This window comes from Brassica rapa, chromosome A05 (genome assembly GCF_000309985.2).
Source record: "Brassica rapa cultivar Chiifu-401-42 chromosome A05, CAAS_Brap_v3.01, whole genome shotgun sequence".
Classification (NCBI taxonomy): domain Eukaryota; kingdom Viridiplantae; phylum Streptophyta; class Magnoliopsida; order Brassicales; family Brassicaceae; genus Brassica; species Brassica rapa.
Window position 1 is genome coordinate 10,146,951 of NC_024799.2, and position 10,093 is coordinate 10,157,043.

At 33.4% G+C, this 10,093-nt stretch overlaps 1 protein-coding gene across 2 annotated transcripts; it reads right to left on the reverse strand.

Moving 5' to 3' along the window:
* Positions 1-1,720: 1,720 nt before the first annotated feature.
* Positions 1,721-8,280, reverse strand: LOC103868433 (probable LRR receptor-like serine/threonine-protein kinase At1g53430). 2 transcript variants are annotated; one of them, XR_004457944.1, is made up of 24 exons: positions 8,000-8,280; positions 6,675-6,834; positions 6,505-6,576; positions 6,340-6,408; positions 6,185-6,256; positions 6,036-6,107; positions 5,871-5,942; positions 5,725-5,796; positions 5,574-5,645; positions 5,419-5,490; positions 5,267-5,338; positions 5,097-5,165; positions 4,951-5,016; positions 4,812-4,871; positions 4,665-4,703; positions 4,527-4,576; positions 4,065-4,438; positions 3,766-3,964; positions 3,468-3,611; positions 3,262-3,383; positions 2,979-3,189; positions 2,666-2,903; positions 1,841-2,579; positions 1,721-1,784 (listed from the first exon to the last, which is right to left on the reverse strand). XR_004457944.1 is itself a non-coding variant. In XM_009146523.3 (23 exons), the coding sequence occupies exons 1-23, from the start codon at positions 8,142-8,144 to the stop codon at positions 1,967-1,969; spliced, it is 3,135 nt and encodes a 1,044-aa protein (XP_009144771.1). In that variant the 5' UTR covers positions 8,145-8,280; the 3' UTR covers positions 1,726-1,966. The 2 variants fall into 2 exon arrangements, 1 of the variants encoding a protein (XP_009144771.1); XM_009146523.3 differs by having other exon boundaries at positions 1,726-2,579.
* Positions 8,281-10,093: the final 1,813 nt, after the last annotated feature.

Below are 10,093 nucleotides of genomic sequence, written 5' to 3' on the forward strand. Positions count from 1 at the left end.
AGATTCTAATTTCTAATTTCTCTCAGATCTAGATTCATTCGTCATATTTCTTCAAAGTCTATATAATTTATGAACAGCTCTTCTTGATCAGCTTTGATAGTTCGAAGTAGGTACATCCATGGTTTTTTTTTTCTTTTTTGATGATGTATGGAAAACTCTTACAAGAAACTGTACTTATCTAGTCAAAATCAAGTCAAGGAATTGTAGACATAGCAATTGCAGTACCAATCAATTTCTTATAGTTTTTATTTATTATGTAATGCACATCTAATATCTCTATCAGTGAACCAAACACTGTCTTTTCTTTCACAAATACCATACAAATAGGATGAAATACATTGAGGATGAGATGGAACAAGAAATGTGTCGATATCCATTAGTGAGTACATTAGAAAGTACGGTAATCTACATAATGATGAGGTTGTCAAAGATGTTGATGTATTTCTGGAAATTGTCTTAAATAAAACTTTGCTAGGGAAGATAATGAGCAAGAAACTTTTCTAGACAATTGTATTTCTGGAAATTGTCTTAAATTGATCAAATATTTGAAGCTAATTGTGATTTTGTAGAAGAAGCTGCTCTTAGTCTCTATGATTCAATTGCTCAAAGGATTTTGTAGAAAAAAATCGTTCTCAATCTCTATGATTCAATTGCTCAAAATATTCTCGACGAATATCCAAAAATTAGTTACTGTTGGGAATTTCTGACGGAGTCTGATGGTTATCAATGTAGTCTTAAAAATATAATAATTTAATAGTTAATGGTCTCAAAATATTATCAAGTCATAAGATGAGTGTAAAAAAATTGGAGTAAAAACTCAATTTTCTTAAAAAAATAACATCACCTAAATCTTCTTCAATGGGAAGTTTGATATGGTAAATCTCGTTTTCTTTAGAAAGGGATGCATTCACTTTTGTCCAGCTTTGTGGTTATTAGAGCTGATACTCCTCTTGCAAGCGCTGCTCAGCCTTCTTTCTCCATCCAGCTTAACAATGCTTTCGCCTCATGTTACTAAAGTTGTATGTAGTAAAACCTACGTTGCACGGAAGCTTCATCGGAGGTCCGCTTCCCGCTTCGGAACCGGAATCGGAATCGGAACCTTGTGGAAGCTTGCGGAATCTCGCTTCCAAAACGTTTCTAAAATATTTTCTTTAAAAACCTGTTGGAAGCTTACGATTCCGTTTTGGAATCACGCTTCTGTTTTAAAAAAAATACAATGTATATCAATAAAATATAAAACCATAGTTTTAATCTATATAAAATGAAAAAAATAATAGTAATGAATATTGAGTTATAAATATACAAATATCAAAAATAATACTATAAATTATCTTTATACATTGAGATTTTTTATTAAAGATATAGCACATATTGAAACATATTGTGTCAATTATTTATGAAGTATTAAAAATAATTAATATAATATTTTTTGTAAACTTAATTTATGTGTATTTTACAGTTTTAATTCAAAATCATTTCAAAATTATTATAAATGAATAAATGTTTTATTTCAAATTTAAATCATATAATTTTTAGTCCAAATTTTTTTTAAAAAATTTACATATATATATATATATTTATATATGGATATACGCTTCCAACACGTACCCGCTTCCTAATATTTTAAAAAATCTCGCTTTTGCGCTTCATTACGCTTCCGCTTCCACGTACCCGCTTCCGTTTCCATGTAACATAGAGTAAAACTACAAATCAAATTCTCTAATCCAAAAGAAATACATAATGGCATTAACAAAACTGAAAGAAGGTCTCTAATGGCAACTAAAATCAAACTCTGTAATCAAAAAGAGAATTACACAATAGCATTAATAAAACTGAAAATTTTTGAAATCTTGATTAAACAACAACAAAATAATCTATACAGTTCTTTGTTTCATCCAACAGTTTCCATGACAAATATAATTAACGTTCTCCTTGTTCCAAGCTAGCTTCTTGGCTCTTGAGTTCTTTACTCAACCTTCACCTCGGTAAGCTCATCTAAAAGTTTCCTTGACGATGATGACGAACGTTCTTCTTCTTCCTCTTGTTTCACGTTACCATCTTTGCCAGGCGCAGAGAAAGAAGAGTCAACCCAAGGACCATCCATCGACGACGAGCTTTTCTGTTCTCTATCCCTTTCAAAGGTCGAAGCCTGTGACTCGCTGTCCTGTGATAAAAGCTCAAACGCCCTAAACCTCATCGCAGCTGCACCAGTTGGATCAGCTTCACGTTTCACCAACGGTGGTTCCACTTTGATTTTTCCTTCCAACATACTCACAACAGATGACATTGGTGGTCTCAGCGTTGGAGATGGGTTCGTGCAGAGCAGAGCAATGTTCAACATCCTCTTCGCTTCTTTCTTGGAGAAGTTTGTGCCGAGATCCATGTCCACAAGCTCTAGGAGATTCCCTTGCTCTTGCAAGACGTAAGCCCAATCAAGAAGGTACACAAACTCTTCCTTTGGTCTGTAGTTTGTGTTGCTCTTCCCGCTTACAATCTCTAAACAGACAACTCCGAAGCTGTAGACGTCAGCTTTGTCTGTTAAGTAGCCTCTCATTGCATACTCTGGAGCCATGTAGCCTCTGCGTCAACCAAAACAACAAAAGTTGGTGCATGCTAAATAAGACAAAAAAAGTATAAGACTTGCCATGAGTTTAAGAACACTCACATTGTTCCTGCGATCCTTGTGCTGATATGTGTGTTCTCTTCTTCGTCGAGTTTAGCAAGACCAAAGTCAGAGATCTTAGCGTTTAGAGACTGATCAAGAAGCACATTCGTCGCTTTTATGTCTCTGTGGACAATCTTCAGCCTTGACTCCTCGTGTAGATAAGCTAGCCCTTTAGCAATCCCTATGCATATCTTGTTCCTTGTTGCCCAATCCAAGTGAAGTCTCTGTTTCTCTGAACCTGTTTTAAGAAAAGAGACTTTAGCATAAATTTTTTCCAAGAACTTTTGATTCTACAGATGAATGGAAAACTAACCAAAGAGTGCACGAGCGAGACTGTTGTTCTCTAAGTACTCATACACAAGCAAAAGCTCTTTCCCTTCAATGCAACAACCATAAAGCTTCACAAGGTTAGGGTGTTGCAAGGCTGAGATCATCCCAATCTCAGTCACAAACTCTCTGTTCCCTTGCTTTGATTTTGATGAAAGCTGCTTCACTGCTATGGTTGTTCCATCACCAAGTACACCCTAATAACCAAAAAAAACACATCAGTAATTAATACTATAATCTCACAGAAATTATCTAAAGCAATTCATCACCTTATAAACCGGTCCAAATCCTCCTTCACCAATCTTGTTTTCTGGATCAAAGTTATTAGTAGCACGTTTGATTTGTTTCAGTGTGAATGATCCTGTCTGCAAATCAAGACCCCTAAGCTCTTCTGATAAAACAAAACAAAAGAAAGTGAGATATTGAAAATAACTTAGAGAAGTTCTTGAATAATAGAATGATGTTATCTTGTTACCATTGTCATCCTCTTCTTTTCGACCCAAGTAACCTGTAAGCCTAAGGATTAATAGAACAAGAAAGGCGAAAACCGCACATGCTGCAACTACAATGCCGGCAACAGCTCCATTTGACAATGGCTTTCCGTCATCAACCTTGTAATCTACAACAGCAGAGAGAAAGAACATTAATACAGCTGCTATGAAACTAATATTACATGCTGCGGTTTCGGGCTTGGGCAATTACGGGCTTGGAATTAGGCCCCGAACCTCCTGGTATTAAAAAAAAAGTGATTTATAAAGATTGAAGAAACTCACTTGGTGTAATGGTTATAGCGGATATGAGAGGACCGTAAACACCGCGTTGTGGTAACACGTTTGTGCCTTTCCCTGACCATAGCAAATGAACCTCCAACGTACTTCCATTCACTTGAACCCTATCAATCTGTAGTGTGAATGGCTTACCAACTCCACCTGCTCTCTCTGCTATGTTAAAGTCCTTCACCAACAAGTTCCCCTGCAGCAACAACAGATCATTCTCTTGTTAGAACAAAGAGATAGAGAACAAAGAGATAGAGACTTTGAGACTTTTTTTCGTTCTGCTAAATGAAACTCACTTGAACATAAATGTCGAAGACCCGTCTCCCTATGCTACTGTAAGTCTGGTCATTAGAGAACATTATCTCTGCAAAATGGAGCTGCAGTTTGTAACTCTCACTTCTCAAGCATCGTCCATAGTACTTGAGTGATTGTGGAGCGAGACGTGCTCTTTTGTAATACTGTGGAACAGATTCGTTTAACAAGTTGAATCTTTCGTCTGTTGCTAAATAGGGAACTCCGTCATCGCCTATCCAAGTTCCAGAACTGCTGTATCCCCATCTATCACTAACAGGCATGAATATTGATGCTCCTTTATTGTTCAAATCTTCCTCATACGTGTCTTTTCCAACCTCCACTGCTTCTCCTCCACAGTTGATGAATAGAGAGGAATCTGAAACGTACATATGTGAGTTAACACTCTGAATGATTGAATCTTTAAGGTGTAGATGTTTATTAAGTATATATATATATACACTCACGTTTGGCTTCTGTGGGACATGGAAGATCCCTTCTCAAACACCATTGAACACTACACAAGCAGACATTGTTTGTTTTGTTTCAGCGGTTTTGCGATTTAATGAAACCGAAAAAAGAAGGGAAAAAGAAAGGAGACTAACGAGTTAGCTGTTTCTGACCGGTAGCTGGAGACCAAGTTACTGAAAGTTTATTACCAATAAAGCTGATTAGATATCAAACATTAAAAAGTAAAGTAGACAATAAACATAACAGAATTTTCAATGTGAAACAAGAACAATAGTGCTTACATATCAGGCATACTACAGCTAAGAGAAGGTGCCTGAGTGAAGTTGTTGTAAGACAAGTCCCTGAAACAAATCATTAAAGGACATGTATAAGCAGATAATTATACAGAGCCACAGGGTAAGTTTTTTTTTTTTTGCTTACACCGAGTCTTTACTGTCTATGATGAACTGAGGAAGTTGACCTGATAGTGAGTTATTACTCAGAAACCTAAAGCACCAAAAAGAAGATTCAGTTTTTTTTTTCAATCATCATCATCATCTAGTATTTTAATAATTTCAAAAACTTACATAAAGTTATAATCCAGATCCCTAAATGTATCTGGAATTGGACCAGTTAACAAGTTTGAGCTTAAATCTCTGCAGCACACATAATTTTAATGTGAGATCTTGATCAAAATTATTAGCCCTTTAGCCAAATAGATTTAGCAAGAGGGAGAGAGAGAGAGTATTAAACTTACAGTGTCTTTAGCTCAATCATGGAACCAATGTAATCCGGGATACGTCCCCTTATCAAACAGTTTCTCAGTACACTGATGAAGCATGCAAAAAAAGATTGTTAAACATATTTGTTTAATGAAAACATAACTATAGTCAACCTTATTAAACTTACAGTCGTTTTATATTGATCAAATTTCGCAGGTCTGGAAAATCAAAGGCTGGTCCATTCAAATCGGTTATCCTCCTGATAATGAAAGACAGCTTTCTTTAAGCTAAAAAATATTTGGATGACGTGCATGGCAAGAAAAACTTTTTTTGCTTGCTTACAGTTCAGTCAAGTTCCGCAAGTTTGAGATTGAAGCTGGAATTGGACCTGACATTGATGTGCCTTGAAGATCTCTGCAGTATATCATAATAATTTAGCAACCACAAAATGTTCTTGAGAAGAAGTAATCTGAGAGACAATGCTTTTACTCACAGCCTATCAAGCTGAGTCCAGTTTCCAATAAACTCAGGTATCTTCCCAGATAAAGAGTTCCCATCGATCCGACTACAAGAAAGCTGTTCTTAAGAATCATTCTAAAGATTACACATTGTTGAAATCCTCGGTGAATATCTACTTACAAGTTTGTCAAGTTCTTGAGATTGATTAAGGGCTGAGGGAGTTGACCAGTGAAATTGTTTGCAGAGAGAAGCCTGTGACATAAATCAATCAAATCACTTAAAGTAAAAATTGTAATAACAATACAGAAAGTAAATAAAAAAGGTATATATGATAAAGGATTTTACAAGCTTTTTAAACTTGTTAAGCTCCCTAAGCTTGAAGGAATTGGTCCCGAGAGTAAATTAGATTCTAGATTCCTGCAAATGTTTTGTTCCCTCGTTAGCATCTCTTCAGTTTTGGTTTCAAGAAAACGAATTAAGATATGTAATATTACAAATTAGTAAGTGTAGTAACGTCTCCAAGTTGAGGAGGAATTGGTCCAGAGAGACGGTTTCCGGTTACAGACCTGTTTATTTAACAAAACAAGAATCAGCACAACTATATCATCACAAGAGCACAAAACAGAACACAAGTTGAGAGCATAGTTACAGGATTTCAAGTGGGGTTCGAGACAAGGTCATAGGTATTGTTCCATTGAGATAGTTCCGAGAAAGATCTCTGTAAGAAAAAAAGCACAAACAAAGATTGCTTGAGTTCCAAGTTTCAGAAACCCTAGAAACAGAGATCGTTATATGAGTAAAATGGTAAACGTACATCTCTAGCAGACGTGTGAGGTTCCCGAACTCAGGGGGGAAAATCCCAGGCAAACTTAAACTTTTAAGAAATCTAAAATCAAGAAAGAAAAAGCCCTAAGTTAGTTTCTTGTTTCACAAGTTAAAGAGTAGAAACATTGAAGAAGAGAAAGTGTTCGTTTGTTTACTAACATTCGAGTGACATGACAAGTGGAGTTTACAGTACAGTCGCAGATGATGGTACGGTTTCCTTCGCCGGAAGTGAAATTCGAATTTCTGTCCGAACAAGAAGTCCTTTCGATGTTCACTGGTCGGTGTTGAAGCTTTGCGAAGATCGTCCGCAATGTTTGAACTGTAAAAACAAAGTCAAACATTTGACAGTTGAGATTTAAAGTCAGATTTTGATAAACACAAATGAGGAAAGGTCAACTAATGAACAAGGTAATGGACTAATGGGAGATAATTGAATATCTCAACGTCTCTCTCATTGACCCAACTTGCACTGAAATACACATCTTTGAAAAATATATATGTTATATCCAAATCGGTACATTAAATATAATTTATTGACTCTGAGTTTTTATTGGAATAAATTAAGCATATCAATTGAGAAACTACAGGATAGATAATTGTATGAATCATATAAATGTATGTTTTAGTTGACGGAGCTTGATCGATCTTTATATATGTGACAAGCTCGACCATAAAATGGTTTAGTCTAAATCTGTAGTTCATAAACGAAATTAAAATGTGTGCAAAAAAAGGAAATGGAAATATCGTAGGTTCTCTGCCGATAAATAATACTATTAATATATTCACCGAATATTTCTTTATTCCAGCTTGTGGATCAAACACTAGTGACGACGATTCCATTATTGAGGTGGGTCCACCAAATTAAATAAATAATTCCAATACTTTCCACTCATTTGTCAAATTTAACTATATATATAATCTTTCCGTTTTATAATGTCAGTTTTAAATTTTTTATTCAAGCTAAAAAATATTTAATTTTATAAAAATATTAAATAAAAATATCACAATTTAACCGTTGTACTCTATTTCAACCAATAAAAATTAAAAATAAGTTAAAAAATTTTATATTAAAATTTCAAAATAATATTTATTTTATTACGAAATTTTGCATTATAAAAATTAATATAAAATGGAGAGGACATATCCTAAAAAACAGTTGCAGTTCTTTGTTTTTATTTCAGTTTTAAGGTTTTTAAAGTTATTTTTGTCAAAAAATAATCTTTATTTTTGATAATAAAATTTTTACAGATAGTTTTAAACAAACAAAAAGAGAAAAGAAAGTATAGTTTTTTTTTGTTGAGAAAAGCAAGAGAGGATAGTTATTTTTTTTTTGAACTTTAGGATAGTTTCGTCCTAGTTTAAGAAAGATAATTTTTTTCAATAAATTATTTGCTTTGACAGGGAACCGACGAATAATTGTTTCTTCCAATTTCAAGTTACTCGAAATTTAAAACATGAACTGAAAAGAAAGAACAGATGCGCACCTTCATCATCGGGTAAGAGTTGAGCATTTGATCCGAAAATTCCAAATAAGATGGCGATGAAGAGAAGAACATTCATAACTTTCTCGGCCGACAAGATGAAACAACTCATCTCTCTTTTTTTCTTGGGAGAAAAACAAACAAACATACTCTCAGTTCTCAAATATAGACTTAGACGATTAAGAGAGAGAGAGAGATCGAGGAGATGGAAGATGGATATGAAGAAAGAAAGAAACAGCTGGGAAAAGCTTTGTGTTCACTTACATATATATAAAAAAATAGTATTTACATATACACTAAAATCTCATAAAATGTACTTATGTTTTATATTCTAGCCGCCAGAAGTGATTTTTTTTATGTGGGGTTTCGTGAGTCATGACTGCTTTTTGATTATTATTTATATTTTAAATAATGGCCTAAAATTTCGGTGAATTTATATTACTACTAATAATAACAGTTCATTTTCTCACAATTTCCATTTCTTTTCTTCTTTTATTTTCTTACATTTTTTTTGCAGTTGTATGAGTATTATAATTTCTCGAATTGAACTTCATAATGTTTTGTAAATAATAATAAAAAACACTGGTCTGATAGTTTGTAAAAATAATACCTTTATAGTCATGCTTATGATTTAATAATGGTAGCTTGTAAGTAAGTATAAACATAATAGAAAATCACTTATCTTGATCTATTCGTATATATAATCCATAATTACTAAATAATAATAATAATTGATAAGAACACTACCAAATTATATATTGCTAATATATAGGAGAACTGCACATGTGTAAGATAAGTCTCTCGTTCCGACAACTACACGGATCCACGTTTGGCTACCATTGTTTTTGACAGACATTAATAACTAATTAGTCCAGTCAAATACTATATTTTCGTAATAAAACAAGACCGTATCCAGCCATGCAAAAAAGTTAATTGATTCGACTTTTTACGTAAAGATTTAAACAATGGCTATAGAAAAAAGAAAAACCAAATGGTTTTTCTTAGTGGGAAAGAGGTTTGAATTGGAATTTCAGTTTTATATTCGATTTTCTTTGGTCATCCATAGACTTCTTAAGTGGTAAGAAAATCAGATTTTTATGGACATTTTGATAATTAGTCCTTGGTTCTAAATTTTTTTTAGAATCACCAAAGTTATTAAAAAATATATATATTAAAAGATTTTCTCAAAAAAAAAAAGAATATTAAAAGACTTTTTGCTTTTCTTGACTGCTTTTTAGTTTTACTTTGAACATATTAGCTTCTGTATTTTAAGAACATATTAGCTTTTTTAACTTTTGAATTTCCTATTTCATGGATCGAGTCTACAACGAAAGGCTGTGATTTAGTCTATAAGCAGCCCTACTTTGCCTAATCTTGAATGCTCACATTAATTAATACGGGTATTTTTATCGGCATCATGAGTGGTGTACACTATAAAGAAGATTTTGCCTACAAGAAAAGTCTAACCGGTAACCATTACATAAACATTAGAAACATATATGAAAACGGAAAGGAATAAAATTACAGAAATGATGAAGAATAATGATTCCTCGTTGTATTTGGTATGATTGGTGACCAAAGAACGACGAAGAATAATGTATTCCCTAATGTTCCTAAAAAAATCACTATTCATAAAATATAAATTTTCCTTCTTATTTCATACAATTCCTTTTTTGTAGAGAAATAAAAAACAAAGTTATTCTTTGTTAAATATGGGATGGAACAACCATTCATTTTCATTTCTGTAATTTTATTCCTTTTCGTTTATTTCCTATTTGTTCCTCTTGTTTACAAAATGGTCAACAGTTAGTGAGGTTCTATATTTCTCTACAACAAAAAGAACGAGAAGAAATGAAAAGGAAAAAGTATTATTTATGAATGGTAAATATTTTCAGAAATGTTAAGGAATACATTGTTCCTCTTCATTCCTTGGTCACCATTCATACCGAAGTTTAATTAGCTATATACAGTACATATGTTGGCTAACATAACATAAAAAGCAGTCTCTAAATTTTTTTTATCTCCATCCTCTCTCTAAAACATCTCTTCTGATCATTCTGATCGGTCTCTCCGCCGTCGACGTACGCATTGTCATTG

What these genes read in the sequence shown, in the direction of transcription:
- LOC103868433 (XM_009146523.3), bottom strand. Translation starts at nt 8,144, where the DNA reads ATGTTTGTTTGTTTTTCTCCCAAGAAAAAAAGAGAGATGAGTTGTTTC. An exon ending in CGGTCAGAAACAGCTAACTC is followed by an intron (nt 4,577 to 4,664) that starts GTTAGTCTCCTT and finishes CTGCTTGTGTAG; the next exon opens with TGTTCAATGGTGTTTGAGAA. An exon ending in CGCTATAACCATTACACCAA is followed by an intron (nt 3,612 to 3,765) that starts GTGAGTTTCTTC and finishes CTGCTGTTGTAG; the next exon opens with ATTACAAGGTTGATGACGGA.